The sequence below is a fragment of the Panthera uncia genome, chromosome B4, assembly GCF_023721935.1.
Source record: "Panthera uncia isolate 11264 chromosome B4, Puncia_PCG_1.0, whole genome shotgun sequence".
Classification (NCBI taxonomy): domain Eukaryota; kingdom Metazoa; phylum Chordata; class Mammalia; order Carnivora; family Felidae; genus Panthera; species Panthera uncia.
Genome location: NC_064809.1, coordinates 39,865,124 through 39,885,487, shown reverse-complemented (window position 1 = coordinate 39,885,487; position 20,364 = coordinate 39,865,124). Strand labels below are relative to the sequence as shown.

At 46.0% G+C, this 20,364-nt stretch overlaps 1 protein-coding gene across 1 annotated transcript in view; it reads left to right on the top strand.

Annotated features, from left to right (window-relative positions):
• The window catches only part of VWF (von Willebrand factor), a 137,440-nt gene that overhangs the window by 97,335 nt on the left and 19,741 nt on the right, over positions 1-20,364 (top strand). Inside the window, exons 34-42 of the mRNA XM_049624950.1 lie at positions 295-472; positions 4,718-4,938; positions 6,344-6,536; positions 6,734-7,075; positions 9,443-9,642; positions 15,987-16,089; positions 16,516-16,590; positions 17,796-17,900; positions 19,173-19,378. Of these exons, the coding sequence (XP_049480907.1) occupies positions 295-472; positions 4,718-4,938; positions 6,344-6,536; positions 6,734-7,075; positions 9,443-9,642; positions 15,987-16,089; positions 16,516-16,590; positions 17,796-17,900; positions 19,173-19,378 (1,623 nt within the window). The remainder of the gene's footprint in view (positions 1-294; positions 473-4,717; positions 4,939-6,343; positions 6,537-6,733; positions 7,076-9,442; positions 9,643-15,986; positions 16,090-16,515; positions 16,591-17,795; positions 17,901-19,172; positions 19,379-20,364) is intronic.

The following is a 20,364-nucleotide window of genomic DNA, read 5'->3' as shown; positions in this document are numbered from 1 at the left end:
CTTTCAGCGCTGGCTTTGAAAGAAAGATAAGAATGAGTATTTGGGGTGCTTGTTCCCCCTTTTTCCTCCTTTGGTCTTGGTCCAGTTCTCCCTCTTATATCCTGCTTTTGTGCATGCGTGTGGATGTGTGGGGACGTTCCACCTGTAAATCTTGTGTTCTGCATCCTTGCTGCTTGGGCCCATGTCCAAGTCCTAGTCTCTGTGTCCTCAGAGGGGGTCAGTTGCCCAGTTGATGGGCTTAGCGCAGGACTGGCTCATCCTGTACCTGCCTGAATCTGCTTCTTTCTTCTGTAGCCCGGGGACATCTGGACCCTGCCAGACCAGTGTCACACAGTTACTTGCCTGCCAGATGGCCAGACCTTGCTGAAGAGTCATCGAGTCAACTGTGACCGAGGCCCGAGGCCATCATGTCCCAACAGCCAGCCCCCTCTCAGGGTGGAGGAGACTTGTGGCTGCCGCTGGACCTGCCCCTGTGAGTCCGATGCTTCATCAGCCTGGGTGGTGTTGCAGGGGCAGTGCTTTTAGTGTGGCTGTGCAGAGAGGTAGACCAGAAGCCCCTTTCCCTCCTCACTACATGTAGAATGCTACTTTCACCCATGTTCCCTCCCTCTTGTGTCTTTTGGATGTATGTTCATTCAGTCCCAGGGATCGGTGTTCTCCTCCTGTGTCTTTGGAAAGCACCTCCCCAGATAATGCATAACCAGAAGGAAGAATTGATTGTTTCTTTCTCAACTTGGCTGTTGGCAAGTCATTAGAAGTCTATGCTGTAGAAGTAGAACAGTGAGAGGGACGCCCCCAGAAAACTCTTCACTCACACCTGGAGCTGGATGGGAGTTGGGTGCCATGGTACATCGTCACAGTGGCCTCGTTTATGAGGAGGACATAGTAAACTCCATCTTATGCAGCCCTGTGGAGGGCATTCATCCGGGGGGAGGGTTAGCCCCCGCCTCATGGTTGGGAGAAATGGCTGCATAGGTAATACGTACCTGGCATATAATTCCTGTATTAAATAGACATAACCAGTGGGATAAAACCAAAACTGTATTTTATTCCTCGGCCTCCCTTGACAGTTTATTTAGTAGGATAAATTATCTCCCTGGACTGGATGAGAATGCTACCAGACCTGTGTCATCTCTGTTTATTCATAAAGAGTTCTATGGTTACTTTAAGTTATAAAACAAAGGCTCAACTTGGTAATTAGGTGCCCACTCCTGTGTAATCACCAAAACCTTAACCTTGAGTTAGAGTTAAAACAGCTCCCTACTCCCAGTTTGTGCTGCCTGCCCCCAAGAAAGGGGTGTGTTCTGCCTCTCCCCCAGCTTGGGGAACCTTCTGAAGAAGGTTCTCCCGTGACTGGTGCTTCTGTGAGAGGGCTCTGTGCTCTCTGGCCTGGCAGGTGTTTAAGGTGACCACTTTACCTTGCCAGCTCTCAGAGGCTCCCCTGCTCTATTCCTCTGGTACTCAATCTTGGGGTGCAGAAGGATTCTGTATCATTGGGCTGCCTGCTGCTTCTCCTTGCCAGGGAGTGGAGTGTGCCTGCTTCCCCAAACAGCAGCAAGCCACATCTGGGCAATAGTAATAGCTTCTTTCTTTCACATTCTTCAGGTTAAGTTTCAGACACTGGTCCAGGGTCCCTGTAACTGCATGATACACAAACCCATCTCTGGGAGTGGCCTCTTGAAAGTCCTGTTCACAAGGCTTGGTTGTCCCTAGTGGGGCACCTGGGGGTGTGAGACCCACAATGCAATAGGAACTCTGTACAAACAAATGTCTTCTTAAATCCAGTCCCTCAATACCCCTCTTGACTCCTTTTATAACCTTGACTCTTTATACTCTCTTTTATCAGAAGCAATAAAACTAGATTTGGGCTATTTTTTTAAGCATTTAAAACATTTTAAAATTAAAAATATTTAAAACTTTTTATTTTGGACAATTTCAGGTTTACAAAAAAAGCTGTACAAATGATACAAAGAATTCCTGAGTATCTTCACCCAGCTTGGTGTATCTTATATAATCACAGTATAATGATCAAAATCAGGAATTAACATCCATAAAGTACACCTGTAAACATCTTACTCAGTTTTTATCAGCTGTCCCACTCATGTCCTTTGTTCAGAGGTAGGATTCAATTCAGAATCCCACATGACATTAAGTCGTCATGTTTCTGTAGTCTCCTTCAATCTACAACAGATCCTAAGTATTTCTTTGATTTTTATGACCTTGACATTTTTGAAGAGTTCTGGCTAGTAATTTTGTAGAATGTCCCTCAATTTGGGTTAGATTTAGGTTACACATTTTGTTAAGAATACCCCGGAAGACATGCTGTATCTTTTTTGTTTGTCAAGAGGAGACACAGGATATCAATTTGTCTCATTACAGGTGACGTTAAGTTTGATCACTTGGTTTAGGTGATATTTACCAGATTTTTCCACTGTAAAATTACCGTTTTCCTCCTCGTAATTAATAATGATCATATACAGAGATATTTTGAAACTCTGGAAATATACTTTTACCCACTAAGTTTACCATGCATTGATGATCCTCACCTGAAACAGTTTTTATTGTGTTTGCCAGATAGTGATTTTTGATTTCCATCATCCCCTCCGCATTTACTAGTTGGAATTCCATTGAAAGGAAGAATTTTTCCTTCTCTGTCATTGATTAATTCAGTTAATTATTTGTATCAACATGGGCTCATTGGTTCTTATTTTATTCTATGGGGTATAATCAATTACTAGCATCATTTATTTTCTTGGTTGATGGTCTCAGATGTGGCTAATGGGAACCCTTTCAATTTGACTCTTGTGTCCTTTTGACATGTCTACCTCCCTCTCTCACACAGTAAGGAGTCTGGCTCTCATTATCCACGATATATTTATATGTTGGCTTAATCCCAGAATACACATAAAGTAGTTTCAGAATTGCTAACCAATGCCTGGATGAAAAACAAATCTAACTAGAGTACAGTATTCATATGCAATTCTTTTTGTCTTTTGCCTTTAGTACATAGTACATTCCCGCCTACCCCACCTGTATTATTTAGATTAGTTTCTCCCCTAACAGTGTAGTTATGTTATTTATTACCATGATTTCAATTTGTTTCTGTTTGTGTTTCATTTTGGGTTTCCCTCATCCCCATCCTTGTTGAGTTTATTCATTTGTTCTTGTACGTGAATTACTAACATTGCCCCAAATGTGAGAATGTACAGAAAGGTTTATTCAGAGTGTCTCTCCACTCTTCCCATCCCTCCGTGCTTTCTACTAGTTTCCACTTATGTTCCCTGCAGGTAACCAGTCTCATTCATTTCAGGTTCATCCTTCTTCACAAATAAGCTTTGCCTTTTTTGCTTAAAAACATAGTCCAGAAATCCTCCCTACCAGTTCAAAGACAGCAGAGGGCATAGGAGAGGACCACAGAAGTGAAGTAATTTATCCAAGGTCACAGTATAAGCACAGGGTGGAACAGAATTCAGTCTTGAGTTTCTCTGGCTCTGAAGCACCCACTTCATGGTAACAGTTTATGTGACGCTGGGCAGAGCCATTCTCACTAGCTTGCCACGTGTGAGCTAATACTTCTTTACCTGTGACTTGTGACATCCTCATAGCAGAGGCGCTGATCTCCTGAAGACGTGACACTTTCCATAGCTGGAGTGTTGGGAACCACTTGCTGCACGGGCATCAAGTGCCCCTCGGGAGTGACTGACTGCTCTGGGCCTCAGGGGATTTTGAGTCGAAGAGCTCCAGGCAGGCTGCTCAGCTCTGACAGATGGTGCATCCAGCCTCTTCATTTGTTAGTGGCTGTGCTGCTTGACGCACAGGCCACGGATGCAGGTGGAGGTTGCCTGGACCTGGTATGAGCTAGGGACATCAGTGCAGCCTCACAGACCACTGAGCCTGCCTCTCAGTCCTTGGGCTTTTATTTACCCACCACCATAGCTGTGGTCACAGATGCTCTGGAAAGCTCATCTCCAACTTCCTTTAGGTCTAAGATTAGCTTTCAAATCATGCATGGCAGTGGTGCCTTCCATGGGAGGGTTTTACAGAATCATCTTATGCAGATGCAAGATGATGAGTGTTTCCAAGTGGTGTTTTAACAGGACCCTTGAGAATTTGCTGATCGTGTGAATGAATGAGTGGCAAATGAGGGAGTGTGGAGACCCAATCATTTGTTTTGGCTTCAGAAATATTTCTCTCGTGTGATCATCTCTTAAGGGATCAAGTCAACATGGCCACTTGTACAATTAGAAACTTGGCAGCTGAGAGGACACATGTGTCTTTAGGTGAACTTTCTTTACAATGAGCTCATAAGCTCATGATATGCTTAGATCCTCATGATTTCAACAAGTCATAACAACCCTGAAACTTAACTTTGTTTCCTGAGCCAAAGCATCCCTGTAGAGATCATTCACTTTACACGTTAACATTTTTTGGAAGTATGGTTGTATAATTTTCCATGTTTTTTTGTGATACTTGTCCTTCTAAACCTTCTCTAGAAAAATATTTAATGACCAAGTGTTACTTAGCTAAGCCGCTCTCTCTACCTCTCATAATTCCAGATTCCTAATCTGTAAAAAGGAGGAAGTTAGACTACATAACCTCAAAGGGCTCGTTCTGAGCTCAACTCTATTTATCTGTTTGCAACATGGTAACATCTGCCTCTTTGCATGTGTGGGAGTTTGGATAATGTCACATCCATCCTTTGCTCTCCCCTGTTCAGGTGTGTGCATGGGCAGCTCTACCCGGCACATTGTGACCTTTGATGGACAGAATTTCAAGCTGACTGGCAGCTGTTCCTATGTCCTCTTTCAAAACAAGGAGCAGGACCTGGAGGTGATTCTCCATAATGGTGCCTGCATCCCTGAGACGAGGCAGGCCTGCATGAAGTCCATTGAGGTGAAACATGACGGCCTCTCAGTTGAGCTCCACAGTGACATGCAGGTGAGAGGTGCTTTCTGTGGGTCCCATGCAAGGCAGCAACAGAACCCCCAAGAAGCCTCTGGTGGCACTTGGTTTTAGCTGGTGTGTCTGTTAGGGACACACCAGCTTCTGCCCCACCAGCAGAGCACCACCTTCTTAGGAGAAGCTTATTTTCATCTCCCTTGTGGCATGATTTCATGTTGTTCTGGGCCCAGATTTGGAAGAAAGGATCCATTTTAGGTAGCATTACATTACAAATCTAGTGCTGGTTTCTGGTGCTGGCAGAAAATTGGGAGAGACACCAGAGCTGTTTACCCAGCAGGCATGATGAGCCCAGTGCATAGGACCTGTGCATTTTCCAAAGGAGAATATTTAGGATCTACATTAGGGCCTTTGAAAATATTTAGGGCCTGATCAAAACGTATGGCTCCAAAATTTGAGAGGAAAGCTGCAACACTGATAAAAATAAATGTTTGTTTACAAAAGGCTACATATGACAACTTCTTGTTCATTTAGAAATCACAAATATTTTGGGGCGCCTGGGTGGCTCAGTCGGTTCAGTGTCCGACTTCGGCTCAGGTCATGATCTCGTGGGCCGTGAGTTCGAGCCCCGCGTCAGGCTCTGTGCTGACAGCTCAGAGCCTGGAGCCTGTTTCAGATTCTGTGTCTCCCTCTCTCTCTGACCCTCCCCTGTTCATGCTCTGTCTCTCTCTGTCTCAAAAATAAATAAATGTTAAAAAAAAAAACAACACAAATATTTCATTATGTGAAAGTAACTTGTAGTAACCTTCTTCTCATTTTGTAAGAATTTCTGAATATGCACATTCATTGCTGAAAAATCATAGCTAGTCCTATATTAAATGAGTAGCTCAAGTCCAAAATTTTAAAATCAAAAGGATAAAAAGCCTTCCAAAACCTTTAACAGCAAAAATTATATTCACCCTGGGACTTTTAGTATGTTTGATATGATGTATAATGGGGCCTCCAAAGAGCTGGTGACCAAAAATACACATATATACATACATACATACATACATACATACATACATACATAAATGAACTTAACATAGTCCTGTGAGATGCTCCTGGAGACACCACCCTGATGAACTGACAAAAGGCAACTTTCTCAGTGTTTCTGGAAGGGGTTGCCCTTCCCTGTTGAATGTACACAGACTCAAGGCTGGCTTTAACCCCTGGGCTTTCAGGCCATCTGTATAGGATTTTAATGCTCTGTTCTCCCATCAAGCTCTGCAAAGCCCCTTCATCTTAGAAGAGCTGCTGTCAGATATCAGAGTTTGTGGATGACACTGGAGTTGAATGTGGCAGAAGCATAGGGACTATCAGTAACCTCAGGAAGAAACGAAGATGAAATTCTAAGATTCTTTATTGTGATGACCACTGATGAGTCATTTTCTTCTTTGGGCAGCTGACAGTGAATGGAAGACTGGTCTCTGTCCCATATGTGGGTGGGGACATAGAAGTCAATGTCTATGGCACCATCATGTATGAGATGAGATTCAACCATCTTGGCCACATCTTCACATTCACTCCACAAAACAATGAGTTCCAGCTGCAGCTCAGCCCCAAGACCTTTGCTTCGAAGATGTATGGTCTCTGTGGTGAGAACATTCTCCTGACTGTCCCCACTTTGCATTTATAAACCTTCGCTCTAGTCTCGGAACTTTTGGCTGCTTGTGCTTCTGGGTCCGGTTGGTTATAAGTTTCAGACGCTGGTTGGGATGGAGAACGGCCAGGTCTCTAGCATCAGTAGGTGGGCACCCAGGGCTAACAATCTTGTCTTTCCTCATTTGTATAGGGATCTGCGACGAGAACGGGGCCAATGACTTCATGCTGAGGGATGGCACGGTCACCACAGACTGGAAGGTGCTCATCCAGGAATGGACGGTACAGCAGCCAGGGAAGACGTGCCAGCCTGTTCCCGAGGAACAGTGTCCTGTCTCCAGCAGTTCCCACTGCCAGCTCCTCCTCTCAGCCCTGTTTGCCGAATGCCACCAGCTCCTGGCACCAGCCACCTTTTACGCCATGTGCCAGCAGGACAGTTGCCACCAGGAACAAGTGTGTGAGGCGATTGCCCTGTACGCCCACCTCTGTCGGACCAAAGGAGTCTGTGTTGACTGGAGGAGGAGTAATTTCTGTGGTGAGTCTCCACGTGCGTCCTCCTGAAGTCGTGAAGACCAACTAATCATGGGCTTGCTCAACCTCTTGGAGCCTCAGATTCTTTTTCTGGGTGATAAAGATAAAAGTCCCTGCTTTTCCTATTATGGAGGATCCCATTTAGGATCAAATAAGATGGTAGATGTTTAACTCATTTGAGTGCAGGATTTCTGTGCAAATGAAAGCATTTCTACAGTTCAGACAGATGTGACTTTAATGTATCAGACACCTATAGGCATCAGCAAAGTACAGAATGACCAGCCATATTGAGTTTGAAATTCCACCAGGTTTAGCAAACGCTCAGAGTAAGCCATGCTTGAGCAGGGTTTTGAAGTGTGAGTGGATTTTGCCACTGAATATTAAGACATGTCTTAATAACAGATACCACGGGATTGCTAGTGTAGATACCTCCCCAAGTTCAGTTCCCCTACTTGGACTTGGCATTTATCATTTAACATGTGGGGGGTACCATGATGAATCAGATGCCTCAGGGGGTGCTGGAGTGACAAGAACACTGAACTTCAGCATCCTCAGTTACTGAATATGATCCCTGACTTTTTCTGGAGGGAAATCAATATATGCAAACATCTCAGAGTCTCGGAGTTTATTATCCTAGAGCCGTTACAGATCTCACCTGTGGCTGGAGGACTTGGGCACCTTAGTCCCAGCTCAGCAGGTGACCAGCTGTTCTCTATCTGGACCTTGCTTTCTGCATCTCAGAATAGGATCATGGGCCTAGACAACCCCTGGGTTCCTTCCAGCCCTGGTGCTCTGAGTCCATTAGATGGTAGTGTCTCCTTTCAACCTGCCTGTAGATCAAGGAGCAAATGATAGTTTCTGAGTTAGCTACAGTCCTTTTCTACATACTAATTTCTTTGTCTACCCCTGGATACTTATTGTGCATTCACAGGAAAATGCTTGGTGCTCTAAATCCTTAGACAGTCCTGCCCCCTGCCTTGGCACCATGAGAACATTAGGAAGGGGTTGAGCAGGGCCAGAGTCGGACAAGTGAATCATCTTGTAGCTTTTCTCCAGGCAACTCTTCACAGCTGTGGATTCCTTATTTAATTTAAGAGGATTTTTTTAAAGGAATAAACACACCTATATTTAAAAGAAAGACCCACAAGACTTCCCAAGGATATGCAGGCTAACATCATCAGTTAGGGCTAAGTTTGACTCAAGTAACAGACAAGGAAAATTCTGTCACACAACTGATCAGAGGGAGGTGGCTCCAGCTCTTCCTGGGTCTCAAACTGGGCTCTAGTTTTTTGCTCTGTTCTCACTTGGGCGTGTTTTTTCCCTATGGTTAAAGATGGAGCTCTAGCTATCACATCCAGGTTCCAAATGGCAGCATGAGGGAAGAAGGGAAAAAGGACAAAGGATATGGAGAGATGTCTTTTTAAAAAGATTCCTCCTGAAACCAATACTATACTATATGTTAACTAACTTGAATTTAAATAAAATCTTCGAAGGAAAAAAAAAGGGAAAAAAAGATGTGGTATGTATATATATAATGGAATATTTGTCAGCCATCAAAAAAAAAAATGAAATCTTGCCACTCACAATGATGTGGATAGAGCTAGAGCGTATTATGCTATGTGAAAGAAGTCAGTCAGAGAAAGACAAATACCATATGATTTCACTTACATGTGGAATTTATGAAACAAAATAGAAGAACATGGGAAGGGAAAAGAAAAAGAGGGAAGCAAACCATAACAGACTTAACTATAGAGAACAAACTGAGGGTTGCTGGAGGGGAGATGGGGGGGGGGGTGGGCTAAATGGGTGATGGGCCTTAAGGAGGGCGCTTGTTGATATGAGCCCTGGGTGTTATGTGTAAATGATGAATCACTAAATTCTAGTCCTGAAACCAATATTACATTATATGTTAGCTAACTACAATTTAAATAAAAATTTCAAACAAAAAAAGTTAAAAAAATGGAATAGAATAGGATAGAAAATAGAGCACATTCTATGCAGTATTCTGTGAAACTTACTTGATATCTATCTATCTATTCCTGGTCTATGATGTAAAATGTATTTCTTACTATATTCATTGTCAAAAAAGTTTGAATGGTACTGAATTAAGTGATTCTCCTTGAAAAAAAAATCAGGACTTAGTGACATGACTACGTTAAGCTGCAAGGGAGGTCGGGGAATGTAGTCTTTATGCTGTGGTCGTGTGTCTAGCTTAAAGGTCTATTTCTATGGAAAACGGAGAGAATAAAAATGGGTGGAAATAGTCATTTCCGCCCCAGCACATTTGTCAGATCATCAACCTCTTTGAATCAGCTGTGCCTCTGTTTCCCAGCTGGTGTGGGCTGAGTGTGACCTCATTCTCTGTTTGTAGCTATGTCATGCCCACCATCCCTGGTGTACAACCACTGTGAGCGTGGCTGCCCCCGGCTCTGTGAGGGCAATACGAGCTCCTGTGGGGACCATCCCTCAGAAGGCTGCTTCTGCCCCCCACATCAAGTCCTGCTGGAAGGTAGCTGTGTCCCTGAGGAGGCCTGTACCCAGTGTGTCAGTGAGGATGGAGTCCGGCACCAGGTAGGAGCCCTGGCCTTTTACCTCCTGTGGGGCTGCTTCTGTCTCGGGTCAGTAGGGTGAAGTGTTCACCAGTGATTGTCCACACCACCCCCCAAACTGTGGCAGCAAGGGTCAACTCTTAAGGGGATCATTGAAGGATAGGGAAGCAGTTTGGCATAATGGCTTTGGAGCCAGATACATCTCGGTTCAAATCCTGGGTCTGTCATATAGCAGCTGTGTGAAAACCCCCCAGAGTATTAACAACATATTACTACAAGTACTCCTACTGTTATCGTCATTATATTCACGTAAGGGGAAAGCTATAGGAACCCAGAAGGGGATGGGGAGAGAATATTTTACATGGTGATGTCTGCTATTATGAAGATATATTGTATACCTTGCATTGTACTAAGCACTCTATATTCATTATCTCAGCATTATTTCAAGGTGTGTTTTGCAGGGTATTAACAGTTACCTGTGGTCAAGAGAGCTTAAAGAGCACTAGCTAAATAGGTTTCTTTATTGTAGGACTCAGTAGAGCTTTTCATGCACTAATGTATAGTGCCAGTGGTTAGGAGGGATTTTGCTTCTCAAACTTATCTGACCATGGAACTTGTGTGTGTGGCCAAGTGAGCGAATGTGTGTCTGTGTGTGTATGGCATCCTCTTGGATCAGGGTTCCACAGAACACACTGGGATGTCTTACATCATCTTATAAAGACTTAACAAACATTTTAAGAGAAAACCAAGGCTTAAAGAGCTTACTTTGCCCATGGACACGGCTTGTAAATGATGGAGGTGAGAATTAGACTCAGTATTTAAAACTCTGGCTCCAAAGAGCGTGCTCTTTCCGATGTATGAAAACGCATTTTTGCTAGGTCTTCTTTGGGCTTATTTGCTTGGGAATTGAGTAATTGAGTAATTAATTGAGTAATTAATTCTTTTAGCCCCTTAGAATTTATCGAGTCCATTTTGAAAGAATATTTACCAGAGTCTCCCCCATCTTGGCCTGAGATGGTGGTCATGTCTTCAAAGGTGACAAAATGTACATTTGTAGTATCTGGGTAGTGTCTGTCTGTGCACATGTGAATGTGTGCGGTGGTCCTGTCCTTCATCTCTGATAGTGACACTACAGAGCATGGTACAGGGAGAACAGATCTGGCTTCCAGCAAAGGAGAGTGTATTCTCTGATCAGGGACTACACCCAAGATCTAACATCTCCATCGTTACCAGGGAGGACATTTATCACTGAGTGAACCAGCTGAGGTGACTTACTAGATTTAATCACAGCTCAGAGAACTCATGGTAGAGCTAGCTGACCAATCTAGAGAATGACGAAAACAATAATTTCAATAACTACACTATTCTCTCCCTGACATTGTAAGACAGGAAATGGACCATTTCCCTTGATTCTCCCCCAAACCCCATAGGGTCATTATTACACGTACCATTGAATAGGTGAGGACACTGAGGCTCAGATGGCATGAGGAGCTTATGCTGGGATTCCTATCCACCACACTAGGTCATCCCATAATGTTCTAGCCCTGCCATTGATCCCCTTGGAACTGCGAGCTACACTTCGAGCTAATTATGTTTTCAAGTATGCGTGGGCGATCATCCAGCTATTACTGGATGGCTCTCATCTGCTCTGTTTTCTCACTGGGCTTTATCTGAGTGGACCCCATTTGTTCTCATCGTGAAGTAGATGAGTTAGGAGGGTGAAGATGGACCACTCATCCTGTATTGCTGTATTTGACCTTGCCGACTGAAGTAACTACCTGTATCATCTTACTCTCCAAAACAAGTAAATAAAACCTTACCTTGCTGTCCCTGATCTGCACGGCTCCTGGATGCCCTCCTGCTGGGTTTGAAGGTTACGAGCCATTTATGTGTGGTGCCAGCACCCGGTGGTAGTTTCAGGCCAGATTTGCTGTTAGTGGTAAGGTACTCTCAGAGGGAGGCAGAAATGGGCCCTACCCTCTTCTTTGGCATTCTGTGATGAGAAGGAAGCTCAAGTTTGCAAAGCAGTTCTGGCTCTGTGACTGTCCTTATGCTGTAGGGTGTGGAGAGCTAGAAGCTTGTGAACTTTATCTTAGTGTCTCCACCCACCCCCTCTGACTCTATTTCTCCTCACTGGTCCCCTCACCTTCTGCCCAACACCTTGGAATATGCATTTGAGTTGTGTGAAGAATGCTTCCAAATAGTGCAATATTTTAGACACAGAAACAGTCTCTCAAATATATTTCAGAACCAAGGGACATTAAAATTAGTTAATCAAAAACTATGAAGGGAACAAAGCCAGTTTCAGTTTATTTCAGAAAATATAGTTTAAATGGATGAAAACAAATATCCTATCAGGCTCCTTTTGCAATTTCCATTTTTCCATGCAAAGCAGGGAAAGAATAAAAATCTAACATGAAGGACATTTCCACGAAATGAAATTTCTTTAACAGAAAAATAAAGCCTAGACAACTTTTCTTCAGGGAAATAATCCAGGGTATAAATCTCTGGTGGTAACTTTGGAAGGGCAAAATATTTACCAGTTTCCATAGCTCTTGTTTATTTTACAAAACGCAGTGTAAACACGTGAGCCTTTGTGGCCGGCTCAGAGGGGATCCAGGGCCTAGCACCAGCTGTCCCTCTGTGGTTGGGGGCTGTGCGGGGCAGCAAGGACTGCCTCCATCGCCCCGGACGGAGCTCCTGGAGCCTGCGTTTCCCCCCTGGTCTCGGCTGTTCTGTGGCAGCCCAGTGCTTACATTTTACCTGCATCTCCTCTCAGGTCCTTGGCTGTGGTGGATGGTGCACGGTGACTTGCTGTGTCCCTTCTCTGACCTGGGGCTTTGAAGACTTGAGTTTTCTCTTACCAGCTGGCTCACATGCCTGTTCTCTCCTGGAAATAGTCACGCCCCACCCTGGAACCCTGTCGGTGAGACAGGACTGGCTGGAGTTGGCCTGTTCTGGTGCAAGAGTGCCCCCTGGTGCCGTGTTTGCTGCATAACCGGACAGGTTGGGCAGCTGTGGGGGCTGCTGGTGCTTTTAGTTAAGCATTAGCCAGAAAGATCTTTTTCAGGAGCCATAGACTCTGTCCCCTGCCTCCAGCACGCCTCATTAAAGCTTCCTGGGGAAATGAAAATCTCTGGAAAAGGAGGTTTAACCCCTGATTTTTGGTCATCTATTGTGTTGTCCACTCTCAGGATCATGGGAAAGTTGTATTATTTATTCTTGACTTTAGATATCTAAAGTTCACATTTAAAAAGAGGAGGGGCGCCTGGGTGGCTCAGTTGGTTAGGTGTCTGACTTTGGCTCAGGTGATGATTTTGTGGTTTGTGAGTTTGAGCCCCACATCAGGCTCTGTGCTGACAGCTCAGAGCCTGGAGACTGCTTCGGATTCTGTGTCTCCCTCTCTCTTTCTCTGCCCTTCTCCTGCTTGCACTCTGTCTCTCTCTCTAAAAAAATAAATAAACTTAAAAAAAAACTATTAAAAATTAAAAAAAATAAGGGGAAAAACCCCAAGACGTATAAAAAATATGATCTTCTCCTTTCTTCTTTCATCACCTGTGCCATTTAAATGTGTAAACTTAGATCCCTTGATTTGCCATTTTCTTTGCATCCCCATCAGTGCAAAAAGCAGGAAAGAGGGAGAACAGAGAGAGAGGCCTAGGGAGATGTGAGAGGTCCCCCTCCTCCTTCCATTACCAGGCCTCTGAGGCCAGCACCCTGTGCCTCCTGGGACCTTCCCAGCCCCTAGGAGAGCCCTGGTTTCCTGTGCTAGTCCCTCCCTTTTCCATCCTGCTCACTCTCACCAGGGCTGTCCATATTTGACACTCTTCTCTTTGAGGCAGGGTCCTGCTCACAGAGCTTCAGGGCTGCAGTTATCCTCCAAGTTAAACACAGCCCCCTGGAGCCGACAGTGAAGGCCTCTACGGTTGTCTGGTGACTGCAAGGACGTTCTGTCTTCTGTTCCCACCTGGAATCCCTTTTCCTTTTCTCTGCCCGGGTCCTTCCCACTCAGCACAGGTGCATCTTTGTGGGGCCTTCCTGGAGCACCCCAGCGTCTGTGAACATTTCTTTTGCACTGCTGTGGCTCTTCTATTTCTCATTTTTAAAAGCAGCTTTATTGAGGTATAGTTTACATGCAGTCAACAGTACCTATGTAAAGTGTACAATTTGATGAGTTTTGACGTATGCACACACCCATCACCACAATCGAGATAATCAACATTGCCATCAGCCCCAAAAGTTTCCTTATGCCTCTTTTTAATACATCCCCAACCCCCATCTCCCACCCCCAGGCAGCCACTGCTCTGCTTTCTGTCACTATAGATTCGTTTACATTTTCTGGAATTTTCCATAAATGGAATCATGCAAGGGGTGCTCCTTTTTTGCCTGTCTTCTTTCACTCAGCATGATACCTTGGAGATCCATCCATGTTGCATGTTTCCATAGTTTGTTTCCATGGCTGAGTCACATGCCATGCTGTGAATGTATCACAGTTCTTTTATCTCATTCAACTTTTCATCGGTGAGTCTTATTTCCTCAATTTGAGTGTCAGCCATTTGAGGCTGGGAGCGTGTGTGTATTTGGTCCCCACCACTCCTGCAGTGCCCCCTGGCAGTGTGACCTGCCCATGGCAGGCACTGTGATTATCAAAGAGAGAGGCAGCTGTAGTTAGTATAGAAAGTATGTGGTGTCTGGGGCCAGAATGCCAGGTTCAAATCCTGGGATGTAGCACCTGGTCAAGTTCCTTGTCTGTGTCTCCATTTCATCGTTTGTAAGTGTAGATAATGCCAGTACTTACCTGATAGGGGTATTGTAAGGAATATAAAGTGAATAAATGTTAAGTTCTTAGAAAGATTATCTTGAACCTATTTAATGCTAGTTCTTGGTGGGAGGCAGTAGAGCATGGTGTTAAAAAGATGGGTTCTGGGTTCAAATCCAAGCTCTGCAGCTGTGATGGTGTGATCCTAAGCAGGTGCCAGCTTTCTCCTTTGACAAGTGGGGATGGTAAAAATATCCTCACTAGAGGGCTGCAGTGAGGATTAAATGAGGCATTTATAGGAGCGCATGGGTGACTCAGTCGATTGTCTGACTCTTGGTTTCGGCTCAGGTCATCATCTCACGGTTCGTGAGTTCTAGCCCCGCATCAGGCTCTGCACTGACAGCGTGAAGCCTGCTTGGGATTTTCTCTCTCTCCTCCCCACCCCCCCCCACCGCCCCTCCCCACTCACGCTGTTCCTGTCTCTTTCAAAATAAATAAACTTAACAAAATAAATAAAAACATTAAAAAATAAAAAAATAAGTCATTTATATAAAGTACATAAAACCATGGTATATAGCATATGCTCTTTAGATGTTGGCTGTTATTACTTACTGAGTGAAGGGAAGGTGTTAAGGGTCACAGGTAAGAGGGTTACTCCTGGAGGAGGACCGGCAGCTTGGGGGAAGGGTGTTTTCCTTGAAGACCTCTGATCTCCCTTCTTCTCGGCTGACTGATTGCTGGCCATGGAAGCAGATGGAATAAATAAAACCTTCTTGACCTGGGAATTTGTTAGAGGTCTTTGAGCTACTGGATAAGAGTGTGTTAATTCAGGGGCAGGTAATTTAAGGTGAATTTCATTTTAACTCTGAATGTGACTCACTGGCTGAGTGTAGAGGGATGCCTGCTCCCGGCTCTGTGGTCCGGTCCCTGTCTGTGCTGGTCACAGTCTGCCCTGCCATAGCCGTCCTGCGAGGAGGCCTGAGTGCCCTCCCTTTCGTGGGCGGGAAACCAGCCCAGGGAGCGAGGCCCATGTAGGAGTTCAGGTCTCCCTGACCTCACGGCCCTCCTGCAGTGGGGCCGCCTGCCAACTCTGGGAAAGCTGCTTCACGGGCTGCGGGAACCCTCATCTGAGAGACTGCCCTCTGGTCTCAGCCGCTCCCAGTCCTAACGGCGTGACGAGTCTCAGAGTCTTGCTGCCCTCCCCTCTGCTCTTCCTGCCCCATCCATGTCTTGCCAATTTCACAAGTAAATGGAGTCTGTTTCTCAAGCTACACCCCAACTCTGGGGAAATGGCCAGCCGCGTGGCACGGGAATCCTCATATTCTCACCTTGCTTAGTTTTAGCGCAGCCACCGGAGATGGCCGCACTGGAGGGTTTTCTGCAGTCTGTCGTTCGTCATCCCCGGAGTTTGTGTGGTGGCAGGGACCGCCTCTCCCAGAGCCTCATACTGCCTTTCAGCCTGTGTGTGTTCAACTGTGCGGAGGCCGGGCTCAGGCACTGCCCTCTGAGGGGTGACTGAGCCAGAGGTGGGGGGACCGACTTCTATGGCCTCCGAGGCCTTGTGCCCCCAGTGTCCTGGGCCCTCCCTGAACCGTGTTTTCCTTCAGTTCCTGGAAACCTGGGTCCCATCCCACCAGCCCTGCCAGATCTGCATGTGCCTCAGTGGGCGGAAGGTCAACTGTACGACGCAGCCCTGCCCCACCGCCAGAGGTGAGCTCCCCACTCCCGGCTGCTCTTGGAGGAAGGACTCCCTTGGGCCATAGCCACCTGTCTGCAAACCTGGTGGGCCAGATACAAACGTCCATTTCCTCATCCTGCCCCACACTTCTTTACCTCACTGGGCTCAGGGTCCCCTTTTCTGTACCTGGAGTAGATATGCTCAGAGGTTAACCCTGCCCCCCTGTCCCCACCTTGGCCTTCAGATGCAGAGTCTCCTGGAAGGCACATTTGAGGGGGCCACCAGGACACCCTGGGGGGACTCAATTTTCCGAGGCCCCTCAGCCTGATTCCTGGTGGGCCTCCCATGCAGGGCCTGTGCTGGTTTTCAGGGGACGGGAGTCTGTGACTTTTTGCAGGCTGCAGGCTGCAGGCTGCAACATTATTGGTTTCTCTGACCTCTGTGACATTCTCCCTCAGCTCCCACATGCGGACCCTGTGAAGTGGCCCGCCTCCGCCAGAGTGCAGAGCAGTGCTGCCCGGAGTATGAGTGTGGTATGTGCCCGGCCCCAGGGGACCCGCCCAGCAGGTGCTGAAAGGCGCACGTGCGCTCAGGCACCGGGTACTTGAAAGGAGGTGGATGAGGGGTGATTAGATTTTCCAAAAAATGGCAAAAGTAACCTCTGGAAGGTAGCTTCCCGGGAAAATTCTGCAGTGAATTATTAAATGTGAAGTTTGAAAGCATTAAAAAAAAGAATGGAGTCATCACTGGCGGGGGTGGTGCAGAGATTTACTGAAGAAAAAGCCATGCCAAAGTAACCCATTTGCCTTTTAATAACATTCTGAGGATACTAGACACAGAAGGCCACCCACAGGGCACCTTGATTTCAGCAAGTTATTCGTCAAAGGGTTTCATTATAGGCTTGCAAACTGCATGGTGAGTAATGGGCTGAATAAATAGTGTAATGAAACGAATCCAGAGCTGATGGAATTATGGTTAACATGACAGGAAATCTCCAGTGCCCCGCCGCTGTTCTGTCCAATGTGTTTATTAATTGTACGGATGAAGACATAAAGTACAGGCGTGTCAAATGTGCAGTGGTGCAGATCTTTGAGGGAGAGCAAACAGAACAAGAGACAGCCCAGGGATCTAAAAAAGAATGAAATAATCTGAGACATTTATTTATGCTGATGAAATTTATCAGGCATAAATAGAAGTCCTACGTGGAGGGAGACGTGTCTTGAGAAAACTTTGTGTCGTAAAATAGGTCTTAGAATGTTAACAGGAGAGAGAACTGGGGCCTCATTTAGTTCAAGCCCCTCATTTTATGGATGTTATTAAGCTTCTATGATGTGCCAGACACTTTGCCTTTGCTATTTCATGATATCTTGAGACTGACCCTGGATGGTAGACTTCCCACCTTGCAGAAGACCAGACAAGGCCCAGAGGGCTTGAGAGGGCTTGGCTGAGATCTGGAAGTCCCAATAGTGACAAGAGGAATCAACATGAGCTTATAATATGACTCTAGATCTGTCTGTCTGTCTGTCTGTCTATCTCTCCCCCCCCTTCTCTATCGCCACCTATACCTCCTCGAAGGAAGTCCTCTTCCTCCTTCTCCTTCTCCTCCTCCTCCTCGTCCTCATCCTCCTCCTGCACCCAAAGCAGTAGAAGTCTGTAGGAATAGAAATGTCAGGTGCCACTCACAATAGTGAGTGACCTTGCTGACTTCTGAGTGGGCATCTCTCTTTCCTGGCCTCAGTGTGTGACCTGTCGAGCTGTGATGTGCCACTGGTGCCTCCCTGTGAAGGTGGCCTCCAGATGACCCTGACCAATCCCGGCGAGTGCAGACCCAACTTCACATGTGGTAAAGCCTCTGCAGATGACGAGGGGGTGGTGCGGCCACTCTCCCCTGGCCAGGGGGAAGGCGTCCTGTACTCCAGTTCATTGAGTCTGGGCTTCAGGTACATTTGGAGTGGAGGGGTTAAGGTCACACCAGGATTGAATCTCCCCAGCCGTGTGCTGCTTGCAGGTGAACCGGATGTGGGCACAGCAACAGGCACCTCCCTCTTGGGCTGCATGAAGACAGTTGGGCAGATGGAGAGGCCTCCAGATTCAATCTTTACTCACTCCCATTCTCCCAGACACCCCTGAGGGGTGGGAACGTCCCTTGGTTTGTCCTTACCACTGGATCTTCTTCCCAAACAAATTCATTCATCCCCTCTCGTATGTTTATCCACAGAGTTGGACTAAACCAAGGCATGTTAAGGAACAGAATTCCATATTTAGTCTGTGAGAATACCCATAAAGTGGGTTTCTAAAGTGTTTTAGAATCTCACTTGAGCTCCTAGATGTAAGGCCTGGAGGGAGGGAGGAGACCTCATCCTATTTGAAGGAAGTTGGAAAGACGCAGAGGACACAGGGATGAGATTGGGATTTATAAAATGACACTGTGGATTTGACAGGATTGCTAGCATTTTTTTGTTCAACATTGTTGGAGGACCCGAAACTGTAGGGTACTGTTCTAGGTATGGAGGTGGGGAATGGGTCACATAAGCTACCAGCACATAAGAATGTTGGGGTGCCCAGGTGGCTCAGTCGGTTAAGCGTCCCAACTCTCGATTTTGGCTAGGGTCATGATCTCATGGTTCATGAGATCAAGGCCTGCGTTGGGCTCTGTGCTGATAGCATGGAACCTTCTTGGGATTCTCTCTCCCTCTCTCTCTGCCCCCCTCTCAAAAATGAATAAATAAACATTAAAAAAAAAAAAAAGAATGCTTACCAGTGCATGGTGTGCCCACACCTGTCTGGGTCTTGGAGACTCAATGTCTGCTGTCTCTGAGAATCAAAAGCTGGAAGGACCCTACTTCTTTATGGAGTGGAGACCAAGCAGCCTCTACTTCTCCTCCATTAGAATTCCTAGCTTCACATTTCTCCTTTTGATTAATGTTCCTATTTTTTCTGCAGACTAACTGCTTTTTGATATGATTGAACATCTTATAGTCCCTGGGCTGGGATTTAGTTTCTGATTAATCTGGAGTTCCCCGGGATCTTCTATGATAGCTCAAATACTTAGGACCCCTGGCTGAGTGTACTGCCCCGTGTGGGACTGGAGCCTCACCTTGTGCCCATCACTCAGCCTGCAGGAAGGACGAGTGCGGAAGGGAGTCCCCGCCCTCTTGCCCCCCACACCGGACGCCGACCCTTCGGAAGACCCAGTGCTGTGATGAGTATGAGTGTGCTTGCAGCTGCGTCAATTCCACGGTGAGCTGCCCACTGGGGTACCTGGCCTCCACTGTCACCAATGACTGTGGCTGCACCACGACAACCTGCTTCCCTGACAAGGTAGGGGCCACTGAGTTCTGGCTGGGAAGATGGCCAAACACTTGTTCCTTAGGAAACGTTTGCCTACCTGAGCCTCCTTTCCTGCCCAAACTGAGCACTTTAATAGAGGGGGAACTGCCAGCATTGCATCACAGTCTAAACAGACATTTAATTAGTTTGGGAGATATTTATAGAGAACCTAGAATGTTCTCAGCATGACGAGGTGCTAAGGTTACAAGCAAGGTATAGGACATGGACCCTATCTTTAAAGAGCTTATTTTATAGGTTAGCTAAGGAAATAATATGATTGCATGAATTATTTAGGGACTAGGTATAGTTTACTTATTTGTTAATTGCTATCAATTCATTCATGTGACCATCCGTCTACCAGTCTTTCCTTCCTTCCTCCCTCCTTTCCTCCCTTCACTCCCTCCCTCCTTCCCTCCATCCATCAATCTATCCTTCCATCTATCCTTCCTTCCTTCCTTCCTTCCTTCCTTCCTTCCTTCCTTCCTTCCATCCATCCATCCTTCCATCCATCCTTCCATCCACCCATCCATCCATCCATCCATCCATCCATCCATCCAATATTTACCGAGCAACAACTATGTTCTATCAAAGCTGGTGCTTTGTTAGGTGTTATGGGAGAAATGTAAGACTCTCTTATGATCTCTTATGATCTTGCTAGCATATGGAAGACAACAGTCCAGAAACAGAATACAATAAAGTGTCAAGGGATGGTACAGCTATTAAATGCAAATGGCAGTATTATGGGGACAGATCCACCAAGATGAGCTATCATGAGCCAGAATTGTCACAGGGAGACCTGGGCATAGTAGCAGTGGCTGGATTATTAAGGGCGAGTCCCAGAATGAATGCCAAAGAGAGGCCTCAATTATCTTTCCCTGGATGCTTACTGCTTGCAGGGTGTCATTGCCTCCATACTTTTTGGTGAATAGAGCGTGGAAATGTATTTTTTTTTATTTTTTTTTATTTTTTTTTTTTTT